This window comes from Orbicella faveolata, unplaced genomic scaffold (assembly GCF_042242905.1).
Source record: "Orbicella faveolata isolate gen_17 unplaced genomic scaffold, um_ofav_v1 contig_13, whole genome shotgun sequence".
Classification (NCBI taxonomy): Eukaryota; Metazoa; Cnidaria; class Anthozoa; order Scleractinia; family Merulinidae; genus Orbicella; species Orbicella faveolata.
Window position 1 is genome coordinate 21,990,937 of NW_028301540.1, and position 20,191 is coordinate 22,011,127.

Genomic DNA, 20,191 nt, shown 5'->3' on the forward strand with positions numbered 1-20,191 from the left:
TCGCTTTGACTTTGCCGGCTTTGGTGTTTGGGCACCTTCTTCGTCTACTTTGTCTTCGATCTGATTTTCGTGTAGCTTATTCAAATCGCTAGCAATTGATGAAAAGCCAGCCATGGTTTCGATAAGTGCTTTCCACGCTACAGCAAAAGCAACCGTCAGGATTTCACTTGAATAAACCGCCGAAACGTTGCGCATGTCTCTGCCAAGCAACCTTATCTTACGAAGATAAGAGAACCAATAACCCTTTTTAATTTGATTATGTGCATGGATAACCGTCAATAAGCACTAACTTGTAATATTTTATATCATCTGGACCAACAGAAAGTCAGTTTTATTGTCGAGTCATGCTATGTTTTGGTGATAAAGCAACGAAAAATGCCCTTAACAAACTACATATATTATTTTCCAGTTGCGTGAGAATCTTGAAACAAATTCCGTGGGGTGATGAAATGACTTGTAAAGATCAAAGGGGCATGATCATGATATGAACTTGATCGTGGTCTCTGATTTCCACCTCATCTTGAACTTTTATATAGCGGCTCGGAGGTCAAAATTTAAATAAATTGCGGTCGTGATCAAGCGCAACATCTTTTTTTAGCTCACATCCTCACATTTTTTCATTACGCTCAGCCGTTTTGAACAGATCTAGGCATATGTTGGTGCATGTTCGAATAAACTACCAAGCTGTCATCACCCACACTATTATGTTGCTAAAAGCCATGCCTAGAAGCCAACTCATGCGATGCTTAAGCTGAAAACGCAACCCTAACACCTCTTAATAAAAACTTTAGTACTTGCGTCATGCTTGTACCGTTTTTTTTTTGTGTTTCTTTTACGTTTTTCATTTGCTAGCTAGCGTGCGTGATTCGTGCACACTGCTGGGGCCGAGGTGAAATCCAATGAGCGGAATTTCCGACACATGATGATAATCGATGCGGGACTGTTGATGGTATCGACACACGAATAAAATTTTAAAATCATACAAACGTTATCCAAATCAATCAAATACTTGTAAACTGCTGTTAGTAGCATCAATATGGAAAGGCCATCTGAGCTTGTGGAAAATTTGCATTCGAACATGATGAATGCAACTGCTGAAATCGTCGAACAAGTTGTTGCTAGTTGTGTACCTGTTGGAGATCAGGCAGTTGAAAACAAGAAGTACAACATTCCGATTTTCGCTGAAGAACCAGGCCCTGGACCTTGCACTAGTGGTTCAACATTACAAGACGAGTCAGACGAGCAACCTTCAAATGACATTCTGATTATCCCTGAAGAACCAGGCCCTGGACCTTGTACTAGCGGTCTAACATTACAAGAGTCAGACGAACTATTTTCAAAATATGCTCGTTTTGAGGTCCCAGACGAATATCTTGACTTGATGCACGCTTCAGCATCTCACATGGTTAAAGAAGGAGAAGAAAACGATAATTGGTTGGACAAACATATGGAAGAGTTGAAGAACCATTTAGTAGAAGAACTTACAACAATTCAACAAGAAGTGAATCGTCCATTTACAATTGATGACGAGTGTGATGTTGAAGAGGAAAGCATTTTCTTGCCACCTCGTTTTGATGAAGCAGAAGGAGAGGGCTACGAATTCCAAGAAAGCACCGACAGCAAACCACTCTATGAAGGGGCGACAATCACTGTTGGCATAAGTATTCTTTTGATTTTGACTGTGGCAATTCGTCATTCATTAACGGGCGAGGCTTTAAATGACACTCTTTGTCTTATAAACCTTCACTGTTTATCGCCAAACTTGTGTCCAAAATCACTGTTCCAACTGAAGAGACACTTCCATAATGTCACAAACCCAATCGTCTACCATTACTTTTATGCTGGATGTTTGGAGAAAATCACTGACAAGACTAAGACAAATATCTGCCCTAACATGATGTGCCAGCGAGACCTAAGGAGCGTTGGCAGTTTATGTTACTGCTTGGAAGTTCCCCTGATTTCCCAACTACAGTCACTATTCACCAAGCCAAAATTCTTTAATTTACTTGATCATCGATTCAAACGTAGTAGGAGACCAAACGTGATTGAAGATGTCTACGATGGTGAACTCTACAAAGAGCACTTTGAACATGAGAACAGCTTCTTACGCGATAAGCGTAATTTATCTTTTACCTACAACACAGACTGGGTGCCCCTCTTTAAGTCTTCGAAGTTTTCCCTATGGCCGCTGTATTTTGCTATCAACAAACTTCCTTGTCCGCAGCGTTTTCAAAAAGAAAACTTGATATTGGCAGGGTTGTGGTAGGGCGAATCAAAGCCAATCATGCTTAATTTCTTAAAGCCTTTTCATACTGCTCTGTCTAAGCTAGAAACTGACGGAATGGAAGCCAAAAGCCCCTCTGGAGAGAACTTTATTTCGAAGGCTATCCTTTTGCTTGGCACGTGTGACATGCCTGCTAAATGTATGGTTTGCAACAGTACACAGTACAATGGTTTTTTCGGTTGCTTAAAATGCAAGAAACCAGGCATCAGCGTCCGAACATCAAAAGGTGGTACTGTTCATGCATTTCCATTTGAATCATCCGATCCCACTGGACCTGCTAGAACTCATGAACAAACGCGTGAAGATGCGAGACAAGCGTTCGAAAAGCACATGACTGTTGATGGAATAAAAGGGCCTTGCTGGTTTGCAGCTTTGAAATACCATGACCTTATTAGACGAAGTGCTGTCGATTATATGCACTGCGTTTTAGAGGGAGTTATGAAACTGCTTCTTAAGTTATGGTTTGGCAGCGGCCATAGCAATGAAACCTACTGTATCGCAAACAGAATTTCCGAGGTGGATAATCGACTAGCAGAGATAAAGCCCCCTAACAAGATTTCGCGCTGCCCTCGGTCCATGGAGAACCATGGCAAGTATTGGAAGGCATCAGAACTCCGTTCCTTTCATCTTTTTTACGGAGCTGTAGTTCTGAACGGCATCCTTCCAGATGCTTGGTACGAACACTTTATGCTATTAAGTGAAGCGATCTTTTTGTTGTCTGTGGAGCAGATAACAAACGCACAGCTTGTCCATGCAGAAAATTTAATAGAACACTTTTGTGTTACCTTTGCAGAACTTTATGGTATGAGGTACCAGACTACCAACCTGCACTATTTGTTACATATTCCCCAGGATGTGAGGAACCTTGGGCCATTATGGAGTCATTCGTGTTTTCCTTTTGAAAACTATAATGGCGAAATATTGAAACTGTTTCACGGAACGCAAATGTCCCCTTTCAAATTGCTTCAGCAATTTCTATCATGCAACGCTTACCCCAATTAGAAACTCAATTACCGAAGGGTTCTGGGGTGGAAGAATTCTACAAAAAAGTCACTTCCTCGCATGCGTGTACACGCGAAACAGAGATAGAACAGGGCATTTTTGCCATGGGGGGAGTAGAACAGAAACAAGTGGACGAAAGAACGTTTTGTGCGTTAGCAGACTATTTTGGATATGTCCCTGAATCAACTGGGACAAGGGTATTTACGTGAATGAGAAGAGGAAACGATGTTTACCACTCAAAAGATTACAAAAGAGTGAAATGCCGCAACAGTTATACTATAAAGTATTTTTCAAGCAAAAATGAAGTGTCATATGCGCAAGTAATTTTCTACCTCCAAGTCCAAAAGCCATGTGTCACCCCTGGGCCAGAAATGTCCACTCCAACAGTGTATAATTTAGCACTTGTCACGCTGTTGGAAAAGAAAGTAGAGAGTCTTATCCAAGACAGCATCACTGGGGCATGTGCATCGCACATTCAAGTTACAAAAAAACCTAATCAAAACAAAGTTCAGGTTATTCTTATATCTTGTATTTTAGCAAAATGTGTATACATCGATGTGGCTGACTTTCCAGACCGCTCATTTGTAATTTCTTTTCCTAACCGATGTGAGAAGGATTAATTGTTTGCGAGTATTTGTTTACATGTAATTAGCGTGATATTGACCGGGTATTGATTAAAATTTTAATTTTCTCGCTACGAACTGACTGCGATCTTTATTGGGAGGTTCCTTTTTACACACAGTAAATGAGATGATTTCTCCTGTAAAAAAATAGCCACCAAAAACCCAATCAAAATTTTAAAAGTTTTAGAATAGTGTTGGCTTAAACGTGCTGCAAAGTACTTGGAAAAAACAGCTTGTCCATTTTTTTTTCTGTTTTGCTGTGTTTTCGAGTTTGCATATCGGGAAGCCGGCTTGAGCTTTCCTGTTACTACTTATCTAGACTGTTCTCAGCCACTCTGTTTCTCAGTCCAGTTCTCTCTCCCTGTTCTCACCACGCACTCCTCGATCGAAAAATACGAAAAAATAGAGGGCTGTGAACAGTCTACTATTTATCACGCCAGCATCCTTCAATTATCACAAGTAAGGTCAGCTAGCCGGCCAGGTGACCTTTTTGTTTTGTCATAGAGAATCTACCCTTGAATGCAGATGCATCTCGAAGCGGCAACTGGAAATGCATCTGCGTTCGCAGGTTATAGAGTGTCCGTAGAGACTCCTGCACGACGAGAAAAAAACAAAAACAAAAATGTCTGTTAATTTACATTGCATGCATATAGCACATGTTAGTTTCGTATTTTAAAGGAAAGAGAGTTACAGTTTTCTAGTACCTTTCGGATCATTTGGAAAGCAAGCATACCGCCATACATGGCTTATCATTTCGTGACTCAAGCCTGAAATGGGAATTTAGAACGTGTTCCATGATTGGTTTTTCAAAGGGACCAATAAACTTCAGATAGAGCGATCGAAAGTTTGCGCCATTTCTTACCGCGTGCTTCTAGCGCAACGGATCTGCTGTAAGTTTACTGCTGAACACAAGCATTCATTGTTGTATTTGACTGCGGTTTGGGAACACTTTTACTGCTAATTCAGCTCAACTCTTAAGATCGAAGGCATTAAATTCAAATGTAGCACAAATGAATCAGGCTGAAATAAAGGTAAGCAGAGAGCTCAACAGCTATTTCGTCGTCTCTTATTTGCAAGCTTGCGAACGTATACAGTTTTATCAGTCGTGCAGGTTCATTGTGTCTCGCTAGCTCGATCATTTATGTAGCGGTTCGTTTATAATTACATGCGTATATCTGTGGCTATACGCGAGAAGACCGGGAAGCGAAACTGCAGTCGTATAATTATAACGGGTTATTTCGGATTACAGCCTCAGCGGTGGACACAAATTAATTAATATTTAACGTAAGGTCGTATTGCGACTTACTGATTGCATCAGAAGACAAACAACAGTCATTCAACAGCAAAAGCTGAGCTGGTAAATAACTGCAGTGTGGCTGTTGAAGATCATAGCTCGGTGCAGTCAAAGTGCAGCTAGCAGTTTTTGCTGAATTCTGTTAAATGCCTGTCATTTCACTGCTAATCGGCTGCAAAAAGGCTTCCAGTCAACGATGAGCCAAATCGCAGTCATTTTACAGGGCTTCCATTTTCGTATGGGATGATACGCTCGGGAGAACGGATATGCCGTAATGACGCAAAATTTGTCGCCGTATGATTCCTTCCATGAGAAATACAAGCAAATCTCGTCTGTGGGATAACCCCACAGACAGACTCCGATTACTTTCTTCATTTTGAAGACGTACATGTAATAGTGGCCATGACCTTTCTTGTAACCTTCTTCGATGATTTCATAATCGTCACTATCGACGAAAGTTTTCCTTGCCAGAAAGGTCACAGTTGACGTTAAATTAAAGGTCCGCAGGAATTTGGAGGCTGCAAATTCCTTGTCCAAATCCACGTGCCTTTCATTGATGTGCTCAGCATGGTCGTGACACAGCATAACGTAATCATTTTCAAAACTGACCGCCATTTTTCCACGAGTGAGAATGAGAATATTTTTTGTCTACTATGCCTGATCTTTTATGAGCACACCCAAGTTGAGTGACATGTACCATCTTTGTTTAGCGAGCCAATCAGAATGGTGTGACGCTCTGCCGAACCAATCAGATAAGTGTATTATGGTGGCACGAACTGTCGACGCTTTGCCGAACCCATCAGATTAGTGCATTATGGCGGCATGAACGGCAGGGTAGTCTTTGAAATACCGTGCCTTTGAAAAACTCGTCCTTTCGAAACAAAAATCCATCACTTTGAAATAGGTGTCGCGCTAGCTAATATTACTTCACGCAAATCGAGTGAAATCAAGTCCAGAGTATTTTACAGTTTTCATTGCAAAAACATGGCGCCACGTCAATCCCGAAGGCTACGTGGTTTGGATGCAGAAATAGTGCCGGAAACTGCCCGCGACAAACACTGTGTATTCTGTTTGACCGATGGGGACCATGGTTTCAATATTATCGGAGGAAATGTCCTACGCTTCCCATGCTGCAAGAAATTTGCCCACCGCAGTTGTCAAAGGGAATGGGAAAGAAACTCACCTCTGTGTCCCCACTGCCGAAGAAAACTAGGTGACGAACTCCCACCTGTGGAACTTACTGAACCTTGTAACAGAGAGGTTTCACCATGGCAGTGAGCAATAAACGCTCTTCAAGAAGCGATACAAGATAGGGAAGGAGTCAAACAACAAATTAACGCAGTAAGTTTGGCTTTTTATGTATCGACATGTCAGTTTCAAGGTTTACTTGACTACCACGTGTGTCCAGTGAGTGAGTGATAAACCGACGCTAGTTTTGTGCACGTGGCACAAAGTCAAAAGGATTCCACATACACATTGTTGCTATGTGCTTACGAATGCCAAACATTAATCGTACGATTTTTTTCTCTTCAGTTCAAATTTGGCTACCCACTTCCTGCAGAACATGTTCGATTTCTGATGGAGAGAATCTTATATGGTCTGATCCATTCACCATTCGCTCAAATTGATGTTATGATAACATTAGCAATTTGTGACGCTGATACAGAACGTAATCAAGTCTATTTTTGCATATTTCTGGACTATGTTTTACCCAAGGAAATTCAAAATTATTGCAGTGTTTTTATAGTGTATCGCCAGCGTGACATTTATGATTACAGGTTAGAAAGCATTATATGAATGTAGTTTTGTCTTGCTTTGTTTCAGTTTCATTTTCCATACCACATCAGTACGGATAACATTGTAACGGTTTTTAATGTTTTAGAAAGTGTCATCCGAAACATTGATAGGAATGTTTATCATGTAATTTTTTATGTTGTGACTTGCCATGTAAATAACCTTTGGGATAACATTCGTTTTTGAGAGTTTGTTTACTATTTATTTCCATGGGAAGTGAATCAAATCATAGAATTGTATTGTGTCAACCGACATGCATTTAAATAACGAGTATGTAATTCATTCAATGGATGTTTCTTAAGTTGGGCGCATCAATTCTAACAATTCGGGCGCGTTGCTACTAGAGCTCACACATTGTAATTAGGATTTTGATAATAAACTTTGCTTTAAAATGAACACAGAGTCTGATATTTACTTTATCGACTTTCATTGAATAATAATAACACGAGCGTCCAGTGAGTGATGTTTATGAAAAGGTATTGTTATGGGAAAAAGTTCTAATGTTTTCTTGATTTTGACGTATCCATGGTAACAGAAGCCCCGCTCCCTTTCATGGGTGAGGAATGATGTCATTAATCTCATTTCCGTGTTGACCGAGTAAAAAAAAAAAGCCTGGTGTAATGACGTCATTAATCTCATTTCCGTGTTGACCGAGTAAAAAAAAAATAGCCTGGTGTAATGACGTCATTAATCTCGTTTCCGTGTTGACTGAGTAAAAAAAAAAAGCCTGGTGTAATGACGTCATTAATTTCGTTTCCGTGTTGACCGAGTAAAAAGCCTGGTGTAATGACGTCATTAATCTCATTTCCGTGTTCACCGAGTAAAAAAAGTCTGGTTTCTAACATAAACAAATAAATCAATATCAATTTTTTCCCCTAAAATTACAGGACATGGAAACTGATTATTTACATGATATAAGTTTGAAACCATAACCAAAACATGTGACACTCGGTCATGGGACAATGGTGAATGTTATCATTTAAGTGAAAACCACAACTCGCTAACGGTTTTACAATCGTTTGTTTTAACTGTTTGTATTTGGGGCAACCCCAAGTTTCTAAATCGAGACAAGGAATGTTCAGTTTGTTTAACAAGTCTTTTTCAACATGACCTCCTTTGGAGGCTACCACAGTTCTTTTCCCCGTCTTGTATTGGTTGTACAAGCGCAGTAAGACAATATCTGCTTGATCTTGCTCATAAGCTCTCTCTTGGTAACGGGGTTGATAAGTGAGTCCGTGTATTTTATACTTTGCAAAGCACACTGTCTTTTTATCCTTGTGAGACAAGTCTTTGAGTGTTGCTGGCTGGAAGAAAGCATGGCGTCCAAAGTGTTCATTCCAAGAGTAATAACCCATTTCACACACTTGAAATTTCTTTTGCACAAAGAATCCCTCTAAGTCTGACGAGACATAAGCTGTCCTTAACAGAAGCCATGTTGTTCGAGACTGAAAATTTAATGTCTCTAGAGTTAAGTTTATGGTATTTTTTTAGAACCAATCAACATTCTTGACATGAATTATCTTGATTGGTTTAGTTTATGCGGGCGACTAGTGATCATGCGGTCTTCTGTTTCCCACGAAACAATCGCAGCTCCAACGACCTTTTTTACTTTGTTCCCTGACCTTGGCCATGACGCGTAATGTATACAAGTCTTCAGGAAATTCCCTTTCCTTTTTCGGATTGAAAAGACGCCCTTTCAATTCCCGTGGAAATTCAATGATGTCGAGATGGTCTGCTATGCTGAAGATGTTGACCTTTTGACATTCGTCCCACAACTCTTGGTCAAAGGGGGTGCCACGTTCGGGGATCACGTGATCTCTCACTGTCTGCTCATCGCAGAATCGGTTAGATTGCTTCTTGTAAGGCAATTGTTCTATCCAATTGGACACATAATTCTGCCTGCTGGGTTTGAATAATTAATGCGGTCGTGGGTAACCTGCGTGATTGGAGGGGCGTTGGCTCTCTAATAACCAGGCTTTCACTTTCTTACTCAGGGTTTGATCGGCCCACTGGAAGAACTTGCAGTTACGTTTGGGACAAATGAAGAAGAGACGTCCGGGGTTTTTTTCAGATTGAGACTGGGACATTCTCAAGGGACGTTCACAGTAGCACTGCATTTTGTCCAACTCGATCTTGAGGTAGAACTGGTGCAATTGACGTTTTGCCGAGTCTATGTAATACTCTACACGATCAACACCACAGGACACAAAACAGTTGGCAACAGGACACTTGTAATACTCCCACTCCCCGTACTTTGTGACAGTCTTTTTCTTCTGTAAAGCCTCAGACTCGTGTAGTGGGCAACGGTACAAGATCTCAGTATCTACTCTTGTAATTGGTCTTGGTAGTGGTGGTGGTGGTGGCGAATTCCCGAAGGTGTTGGCAGACAATGCGACTCTCGGTAAATCGTTCCACTCTTTAGTAATACCGTCTAAGAATTCATCAGCATTAAAGTCTTCGTTACTCATCACCACATCAATATGCTCAGACACTATTGAAAAAAAAAAAATTAAACATTGACTTTTTTTAAAGTTTCTAAAGTATGTGTTACTAATCTAACATGCCTTGGTGTAACTTCTTTTCCTCTAAGTAAATGTCTTTGCCTCATGTGTTCTTTTTGTTGCTTTCTCTTTGTCTTGAAGAAACTCTGTCTTTTCCACGTCTTCTTCCTCTACTAGACAACGAATCTTTTGTCGCGTACTTAGTCTACCATTTTTTAAAATGGTCTTGATTTTTAGAAAATAGTTAAAATCAACCTTGCGCTTGGAATTAAACTTTGTTTGTTTTAAGATAAAGGTGTTGTAGTGAATGTCTCTCGTTGAGGTTCTATGGTCTTGACCACTACTTTCTCGTTGAACTCAATGGTGATGGTTTGTACGAATGTAACCATTTATCAAGTAACGTTTCTGTACCTTCCTCAGGTTCCTTTTTGATCTTCTTCACCTGCTTCTCCTTATATTTGTCCGCCATTTTTTGTTTTCTTTTTGATTTTGTGATAGGATAACGGCAAGGAGATACATCTCCAGGTTGGAAAGAGGTACATGATGTATCTTGCACTTCTACTCCACCATGATCACTCTCAAGTTGTATCATTTCTGGTTCTCCTGTCATATTGTTTATTCTTTCTCTCTTCTGGATGCGCTCAGACCAAACGATGTTTGCAAGTAAAGAAATGAATAGGTACACACATTATATGGGATTTATCAGCCAATCACCATTCAGTACTTTTCCATAGCATGGCATCATATTTGACCAATCACGGCATTTTGTAACCAAGTAAGGAAATCAACCTTTGTGAAGGATGCTGTCAAACTGGTTTGACAGCGTCCTGTGTTTTCCCGCCTTTACTATTCTGACCAACCATAGGATTTTGTGACCAAATAAGGAAATCAACCTTTGTGAAGGATGCCGTCAAACTAGTTTGACAGCGTCCTGTGTTTTCCCACCTTTACTATTCTGACCAATCATAGGATTTTGTGACCAAATAAGGAAAAGTATGACGTTAATGTATGTATGAACATGTGATACACCAGTCGCGAACCAGATGACGTCACATCCATATCGTATAAAAGTCAAATCAGTACTTAGCCATCAGCGGTCAAAGTGTTTGAATCATCTTGGAAACATCGTGAAGTTTTGCACGAACCAGAACAACGATAGTCATATCAAGCAGATCATTGACGGTCAAGTCAAGGTCCATTTGGAAGAATGGTCAAGATACCAACACGTTGATTGACTCCCTGTTCGTCTTTGACTTTTTGTTTTATAATCGGAATGGTGAAAGTATGTCGGAGACAGATTTGGAAGAAAAAAGACCCGAGTGGAAAGACTGCATCCTACCACGGATGAAAAGTAGTGGCTTGGTGTTTCTCTTTACTTCAGAGTGGTATGAGGTAATGTATGATAGATGTACAAAAGCCTTTGATTTTGTCGTGTGCGACAGATCCCCTGAGTTGTCTGAAGATACCAACATGTTTGCAGCCACCATAGGTTTGGTGTATCTGATGTGCGTTGCCCTTGTTTCTCTGTTAAGACCCATTAGAACAATGCAGCAAATCACAGAAGACTTGGAACAAAAAGTGAGAATTCCGTTTGAAATGACAGTTAAAGCGACACACCAAGGAGTTTGTCACAAACTGTACAAACTAGTTTGTAAAATGGCCAAAGAAGTCGACTTGTGGCAAGAAAGATTCGACCTCTTGCTGGACACAAATTTGTGTGAAGATTGTATTGTGGAGAAAGATAGGTTGTATCATTCAGATGATTACCAATTAGCCAGAGACTGGAATCCAGGGAAAGAATGTAATCTGGGAGGCTGCCGATATTCCAGTACAGCTTGGGACACTTGTGATCTGTATAAGAAAGAAGAAGACCCATTTGATACTGTAAACTAAATTGTATAAATTGTATAAAGGATCGAAAGTGTATCAATAAAGTTCATTTTGCTGCAGACAATGTCACTTGTATTGGTGTTGGTTGTGTCGAGTGTGTGAAAGAGCGTATCTCAAATATGCACAAGGGGTAGTCATTCCTCTTGCATCCAGTGCTGACCCTCTCAAAGAATTTGAAGCCACGGACGTAAAGCAAAACATCTTTCGTTTTCTCATCTTTATTATGTGGCTGAAACATCAACCCCAAGCATACGAGTGGTTCCTGACCATCCGAGAACACCACCCAGACCTCGTCCAGGCTTGCATTTTGAAATTAGCGACGCTATGAAGAAATCAAAAGCCACCAAGTTACTAACATCTTATCACAACCCTAGCCAATCAGGTAATTTGGGTGGGGTAACCAGTTTTGCCCAAACCCTAAAACTCCCCGTCCAAAAAGTGCGAGAGGTCTTGGAAAAGGATTTGGGCTACACGCTTCACAAACCCCGAAGGAGACGTTTCCCTACCTTACCTGTGTTGGTGTTCAACATAGATGAACAATGGGTGGCCGATCTGGTGGAAATACAAAACATATCTAAATACAACAAAGGCATGCATTATTTACTGATGGTGATCGATGCGTTTTCCAAGTACGCTTGGGTGGAACCCATCAAAACTAAAACAGGAAAAGCAGTAACCGAAGCCTTTGAGAAGATTTTGAAATGTGCCAAGGGTAGAAAACCCACCAATGTACAAACTGACGATGGTGAGGAATTCTACAATAGTACGTTTGCAGCCTTGATGAAACAAAGACATTCACCATTTCTCGACCAGTGGTGATACCAAAGCTAGTATCGGGGAACGTTTTAATCGTACTTTCAAGGAAAGGTTGTATCGATATTTCACGGTCAAGAACACCTGCAGCTATTTACTGGTGTTGCCAGATTTGGTCAAAGGATACAATGCATCCTACCATCACACCATCGGCATGGCACCTAACCAAGTGAATTTCAAGAATGAAAAAGAAGTGTGGGATCGCATGTACGGTAAACGTCTGTCCAGAAAACCGCAGAAAGGGTCATTGAAAGTAAAGGATAGTGTGAGACTGAATAAGAAATTCCGACAGTTTAAGAAAGGGTATTTACCAGGATGGACCGAAGAAGTATTTGTCATGCAACGTGTCATGCCTGGTGTGGTTCCCACTTACAAGATTGAGGAGTTGGATGGAACTTTGCTCAAGGGTACCTTTTACGAACAAGATTTACAAAAAGTGAACGTGTCAAAGGATGATTTATTCTGAGTGGACAAGGTCGTGAAGCGAAAAGGAAATAAAGTCTTGGTACGTTGGAAAGGTTGGTCAGATAAATACGACAGTTGGATTGACAAGGACGTGAAAAAGCTTTGAGGATGAGTGAGGAGTTTTACATCACCTTACCTAGTCACAGCAATCGCGCGGAGTTTCCACAGAACCAAAGCAATCATTTCAAGATTCGACTACCCCACCCCATCAGGTTGCAAGGATTGAGTCGGAAAGTGGGATTAATTAGGATCTTGCTACCAGATGTGAAAGTTCATCTCCCCAACTTGGTCCATGGTAACGACATCCTGTTTACCATGGATTGGATCCTGAAATACCCCTCTGGTGAGTTAAAGTTTGGTAGAGTCTACTATGATCCAAAAGATCTCGGAGCCATGGTACAGTACATTGATGGTGTTGGTTTCATGAAAAGTATGGTGACTTTTTTCGAACAGAGGCACATCTTAAATTACCAAGGACACCATCTCGGCAGGAGCTATACAACATCCAATGGAAAGAGAATGTACGTGAAATTTCGTGGGATGGAGATGATCTGCTAACAGATAACAAATCCGCACACATGCGCTCCAATTACTCACCAGCATTGAAGATCAATAAAATGTTGGCCTTAAAGATGGGATGGTTGAAGGAGAGAAGCCCTGAAAATTATGACTTGGGACCCAATTTGCGTCAAGAGTTTTTATCGACACGGTACCCAATTTAGAAACGATGACACACGATCTGAAAAACGACAGGGGTGAGCCTGTGTTTTGGCTGATAGCAGAAGACCTTTTTCATCTGAGTGTTACTTGCAATTGGCACTTCACGAATCTCAACAAAGCCTTTCAAAACATGGTGGGCTCGACGTCACGTTCTTTGCATATCTATTCCGACGTGGGAGGAAGTTCTGCGGTGGGAAATCAAGTCACGGATCTATTGTGAGAGGTCAATTATCGACGCACAGGGGATGGAAGTCATTACTTTGAACCACTCCACGTTCAATATATTCCGTTGTGCAAGGCCCAGTTGGACATTATTGAGATGCAAGTGTCGGAGACCACAGGTGAATTGACCGAATTTGGTGAAGGAAACACGATTCTCACCCTTCACTTCAAACGAGAATGAAAGGTGGAAGTTTAACACGATTCAAACCTGCCCCACAAGGTGGAGGTGGCTTTGTTCATGAACTGCTGAAAGCGAGTGTTAGAGGAGGTCTGAAAGGGTTAAAAAGCAGTCGCGGCGCTCGAGATCGCATTCGAAAGGCGAAAGAGGGTGCGAAACGGAGTGTTAAACAAGCAGTGAAACATAAAGCTTATGAAGTCCTAGATAGAAACATCAAGTGAAAATTCAACGACATCTTCAGTGAATAATGAATTCCATCTACTCCAGAGGCTTGAGACTCATCAAATCTAGAAAGGGGTTGTCAACGTCATGTTGTGAAGGGTTCCCAAAAACCTCCAAACGTCAACAAAAGGTACAAAAAGGCGGATGGATTGGTCCTGAGGTCAGTAAACCTGTTGGCTACGATTGGGTTCACATCTTAGCGAGAAGACAACAGAGAAGAAGAAGAAAAATATGATGGATACCTTGGTGGACGGTGGCTTGTTACATCCGGGTTCCAAATCAGTCCTGAGTCCTCAACTGAACCTGTTCACCGTTCCACCCACTGATCTCAGCATGTCTAGTTATCACATTGTACCCATTCAGACCTACACGACAGGCATCAACCCCGTGGAATTCCAAGTGGATCCTCAAGAAGATTGTGTGGATCTCAGTCGAAGTTTCTTTGAGATTGAGTTGGCACTCAAACTGGCGAATGGTGATAATGTAGTCCAAGCCACGAGACTCTGGCCCATGAACAATTTGGCCCACACTTTGTTCAAACAGATCAGTGTGAGACTCAAGGGTACCTTGATCAGTCCTCAGACCGACACTTATCACTACAAAGCATACCTGGAAACATTGCTCAACTACAACAGAGATGATGGAGAAACTGTGCTAAAACCTCAAGGTTGGTACAATGCCCTGGACTTTCCAGCGCAATTGACTGTGAACAACAGAAACACGGAAGGAGATGGGCATGAGTTTTTCCAAGCATTGTCCTCCAACCAACAAGCTTCAGTGCAACTCATGAAAGCAGAACAAGGCAATTACATGGATGGAAAATGACACATGCTAAGGTTCACACCCCACATTGAGGTGTTCCACTTAAAAAAAGTGCTTGTACCTGGTGTGCAGACTGGAATCCAGATGTACTTCAATTCTCCCAATTTGTTCTTGAATGGTGTGGACGTAGCTGGAAGATTGACACACGAGGTCAAAGTGAGAATGTACCTGTGTCAAGTAAGGCTCAACCCCAGTGTCTACCGAGAGTTGATGACGAAAATGAATGTCAACAGAACCATAGTGGCTTACCCGACCGTGAGGAGTGAAATCAGGACCTTCAACATGCAAAGGAACCTGCAAAGATACGAGTGCAACAATTTATTTCAAGGCAGAATTCCTAACAGAGTCATCGTTGGGCTTGTGCTTTCAGAAGCCTTCAATGGTACTGTGGCACGTGACCCATTCTGTTTTCAAACGTTTGGTGTGAGTAACATCAGGCAACTGGTCAGAGGAGAAGAGTACCCTTACGAGACCCTGGAGCTAGTGCACAACGATGGTACCCAAGATCTGAGAGGTTACTATCGATTCTTACAAGCCACAGGATGTTTGTGCAAACATCAAGGTAACATGGTCAGAAGCGAAGACTGGGGTCAAGGCAAGAATTGCACACTGTTTGTATTTGACAATGCAGCCAACGGATGTTTGGACAGTCCAGTGTTGAACCCCAAGTAGTCAGGAGAGTTACAGATCGTGCTGAACTTTGGTGTCCCACCAGGTAACAACATCACAGTCATCTTGTACGGAGAGTTTGAGAACCTCTTGGAAATAGACAAGAACAAAGCCGTGTTGTACGACATTTACCAACACTAATGGAAGAAGTACCTCTGAATAACGTACAACTGGATCATTTGGCGAAAGCGGATGCCATTTTGAAACCTTACTTTTATGGGAGGTGGCTTGTGATCGATTACCACGTTGACCAATCAAGAAAGAACCCCATGGGTACATTGTAAACACAGATCCACATGATAGACCGAGCCAACACTGGCTGGCGCTTTGGACCCATAGTGGGAATGTGTGCGAGGTGATGGACAGCTACACCCTACCTTTAGAGACTTACAAGTCAGGAGAAGTCTGCAATCGATTTACAGTAAAAGCTGTGGTGATTACGCCTTGTTCTATTTAAAAGACAGAGCGAGAGGTCAAAGCATGAGTGAGTTCTTGAGCCGTTTCTCGAAACATGATTATGTAGACAACGATCACAAAATAGGCCACATGTTAAAGAAGTTGATTGAGAAGGAGTTAGAATGGGATAAAGTGTGTAAAGTGAAACATCACCAAGACACCTCGTTGCGGTGTGAGATATTTAGTGTAATGATTGTTGGTTTGACATTAAAATACGATTGAAAACGTTCATTTTCTGTGTGATGATCTTGTAGTACAATGGTTAGTATTCTCGACTGTCACTCAAGAGATCAGGGTTCGATTCCCCGTTGGGTGGAATTTTTCCTTTCCATGTGGTATCAAAAGTAGCATGTCCATGCGCATTTGCTCATTTGAACTCGGAACGATGCGAGTCTTTTTGATTTCACACCCCTTCCAGTGTATTGGTGGTGGGTCCTTCAGGGTGTGGCAAGACTGTGTTTACCACCAAACTTTTACTGAACAACCTCGATTTGTTTCATACCCCACCCTCCCAAATACATTACTGCTGTGGAGTGTGGCAAGACTGGTTTCAGCCCATGAAAGAACAGGGGGTCAAGTTTCACAAAGGCGTTCCCGACACAGATCAATTGAAAACGTGGTTTCCTAAAGGCGGATTACTGGTGTTAGACGATCTAATGGCTGAAGAAGGGAACGATAAACAAGTGTTGGATCTGTTCACCAAACATTCTCACCATCAGAATGTCACCGTGCTCTACTTGTGCCAAGACATGTTTCCGCCGGGGAAATATGCCAAGAGTATTTCCAGAAACGCCCACTACGTCGTAGCCTTCAAGAATCCACGAGATCAATCAGGCACAAGAAATTTACTGTTACAGGCATTTCCCACCCAATGGCAAGTTTTACAAGACACGTTTCAACGTTTGACAGAACGTCCGTTCGGATACATGGTCTTGGATTTACATCCAGGTAGTTCGGACAATCAAAGGATTCTCAGCCACCTTTTAAAGGACGAAGGATGTATGCGATGTCACAAATTCATCGAGACATCGTGATGAGTTCCTCCCAAGATTCAATCACTACCATATCTCTAATGAACGGATCCAACAAAAGCGTCCAGTTGGTAAACAAAGATTTGTTGTAGCGATTGGATGGGTTGTTTGCCTTTTACCACCGTCAATGGTGGTGTCATCTCCAGATGTTTTACCACTTTAAGTGGTGCCACGGTTGTCTGAATGCTTTGGCATTGATCATTGTGGCAGCAGGCATTGTCATAGGATCCGTCTTAGAAAACAGCCTCCTGATTGCCTGTTTAACTGCCGCTGGAACTGTGATTAACGAGTGGAACGATTTCAAAACGTTTTTGTTCAAAATCGACATGTGTTGCTTTGCCTACACCACTTACGACAAAATATTGATCGAATTGAGAACCTACGTGCGAGGACTTCCGATGGAGGAGTTTGAGGGATTTTTAATCAAGATGCAAACCTTGGATGACACAATCACTGATTTCACACCCCCAGTATCTGACAATTGCGTGCAAGAATACGAACAACGATTTCGCTACGACCACGTTGATAAAAGCGGGAGCACTTACGTGTGAGTGGTAGTATGTGTCATGAAGAGCAAACGAACAGTTCGTAAACAACTAAGGAGACGTAGGAGGACACAAAAAGAGGGATTGTTACCATTGGCAGCACTCATTCCAGCTTTAGTAGCAGCTGGTAAGGCGGCGGCTCTAGGAGGAATCTCTGGTGCAGCTGGTTATGGTGTGAAAAAGGGTTTGGAAGCTGCTTCGCGTAAACGTCGACGATGAAAAATAAACCAAAGACCAAGAAAAGAAGTAAACAGCGAGGTGGAGCACTGGCACGACGTAAACATAGATTGGTAGACAAGAGCGCCGAAGGAGCTAGTGTGTTCTTATCAGGACCCTCACCTACCTTTGCTATGCTGGCTTTGAAATTAGCGGGTCAGGCAGCAAAAGGAATCAGAGACAATGTGAATCACTATAACAAGAGACAACGTGGAGGTGCACTGTTTACTGTTCTCAAGAATGCAGCCAAGATCGGGTACAAGCTCGGAAAGGACAAACAGTATGAGAGAATGGGTGTAAAGGGTGTCACAGGCAGTTACAACAGACGTCCTGCACCTTGGGAAGTATGATTCGATTACGCAGAGAACGCCCTTTCTTGAAAGCTATTCTCCAAGAGGCCAATTGGAACAGGAGACAGGAGATGTTAAAACATGCTAATACTGATCAAATCAACGCCGTGAGAGAAATGGTTCTCAATCTATTACGAAAGAGAATTCCCGTTCACCCAATCACTGTGGCGAAACTGCATCGCTATAAGACAACGCTACTCGAGGTGGGGAAACAGAGAAACTCGGTCAAGAGGCGAAGAGAACATCTCCAAAAACAAAAAGGTAGCGGGTTCTGGCAAGGTTTGAACGACGTGTTCCAAGCATGTCGATGTTAACACCAGAGATGCCCACGGTTATCCACTGCAAGGTTACGACTTCATCTCCAAACCCAAAGACACCTTGAGCGAATTGGTCAGGTTATTACAACAAGCCAACGAAAGAGAAGACGCCCTGAAACGTGATGTGGAACATTGGCATCGAGCTTACAACACCCTCCTTCAAGAGCATATGGCATTTAAGTACGAGGATCTGTGTTCAGCTTGCAAACTAAACCGCGACGAGACCGAAGCAGGTGAGACCATCCTGTTGTGTAAGGAGTGTTCTACAGTAGAAGAAACAAAACGTAGCCTAGAGCTGAAACTAGAAAAGGTTCATCAAGAGGTTCGTTACTGGCAAGACTGCTACGAAACGTTACTCCAACAACATTTCAAGGATGACAGAAGAGGTCATGATGGTACCCACAAAAGAGTTTGACCAATTGGTTCAGTATTACAAAGGAGAAATCACCGACAATGTCTTGTTGAACAAAGCGGGTCGATTGGCCGCCGAAAGTCTCGTGATACTCCGTGATAAATCGATTCCAGATTCGATTGCCATCAAGAAAATTAAACCTCTAGCTCGTCAGAGGTCGTTTAACCAAACGTATCAGACAAATTGGTCCTTTGTCGAGCAATAGTGCTGATGTCGGTGAAAAGGAAGATGGGGAGGAAGGAGATTTGGTGAAGGGTCCGTTGGAAACCATGTTCAAACAATTGATTAAGAACGCTTCTCGAGGTACAAAAACACCAAAGATCAAGGAAGAAGCTACACCGCTTACGTCAGGTGTTAAAAAGAAACAACCTGCTGCTGAAACACCCATTCCACCACCTGACTCGGATCTGGGAATGCTCCTAAGAAAGGCTGACATTTTCCTGGGTAAAGACAAGTGCAAAGGCAAGGGCAAACGTAAAAACGAGGCCAAACGTTTAAAACCTACGAGTGGTTGGGAAGACTGGGCCAAAGGAAAGAAACTGAGAAGAAATCTAAAACACGATTATGACTCGGACTAAGACCCGTACGTGCAAGTATCGCCAAAGTGGACTTGGTTTTGACATTCAAAAATTGCTAGGCAAGATGGGGATTGAATTTCACTGGCCTGGGTACCAGTACATGGGACCTGGGACCAAGTTGGCAAAGAGACTGAAACGAGGAGACCCAGGCATCAACCAACTGGACAAGATTGCCAAACAACACGACATCGATTACAGTCATGCTAAGAATTTGCAAGACAAGTGGAAAGCAGTTACAAAGATGATCAAGGCCATAACGAGGTTACCCGGCAACAAAACGGTGACTGAAAAGATTGTGAAAAGAATCATGCAGGCGAAGAAAAAGTTAAAATTGTTATCAATTCTCCCTTTGGAGTTCACGTTGTTATTATTCAATAAAAGTTGACAAATGAAATATCAGACTCTGTGTTCGTTTCAAAGCAAGGTTTAGTATTAAAATCCTGATTACAATGTGTGTGCTCTATTTTAGAAACCAAACTTTTTACTCGGTCAACACGGAAACGAGATTAATGACGTCAAGGGGGGTGGGGCTTCTGGTTACCATGGATACGTCAAACTCGAGAAAACAATAGAACTCCTTTCCATAACAATACCTTTTCATTTGCATTACAATACCTGTCAAATCTGTACTGGACTAGCCTATACCACTACTTACCACTACTTACCACTACTTGTTTATGACTTGTTTTTTCGCTTGCGCTCAATTAGCGAAGCGATATTAGTAAGCTTTTCCTTTGTATAGCTTTATCATAAATAAAATACAGTTTATTTTTTGTTCGGTTTTAAA

At 41.9% G+C, this 20,191-nt stretch overlaps 2 protein-coding genes and 3 pseudogenes across 2 annotated transcripts; all 5 read left to right on the forward strand.

Annotated features, from left to right (window-relative positions):
- The first annotated feature begins 1,036 nt into the window (after window positions 1-1,036).
- Window positions 1,037-4,963, forward strand: LOC149115609 (uncharacterized; annotated as a pseudogene).
- Window positions 4,964-10,396: 5,433 nt separating this feature from the next.
- Window positions 10,397-11,391, forward strand: LOC149115610 (uncharacterized; annotated as a pseudogene).
- Window positions 11,392-13,044: 1,653 nt separating this feature from the next.
- On the forward strand, window positions 13,045-15,678 carry LOC149115611 (uncharacterized protein F54H12.2-like; annotated as a pseudogene).
- A 701-nt stretch (window positions 15,679-16,379) lies between these two features.
- On the forward strand, window positions 16,380-17,031 carry LOC149115612 (uncharacterized). Its single transcript, XM_089285085.1, has one exon. It carries the CDS (start codon window positions 16,513-16,515, stop codon window positions 16,987-16,989), a length of 477 nt encoding a protein of 158 aa, XP_089141211.1. The 5' UTR covers window positions 16,380-16,512; the 3' UTR covers window positions 16,990-17,031.
- A 105-nt stretch (window positions 17,032-17,136) lies between these two features.
- Window positions 17,137-18,357, forward strand: LOC149115613 (uncharacterized). Its single transcript, XM_089285086.1, has one exon. It carries the CDS (start codon window positions 17,747-17,749, stop codon window positions 18,095-18,097), a length of 351 nt encoding a protein of 116 aa, XP_089141212.1. The 5' UTR covers window positions 17,137-17,746; the 3' UTR covers window positions 18,098-18,357.
- Window positions 18,358-20,191: the final 1,834 nt, after the last annotated feature.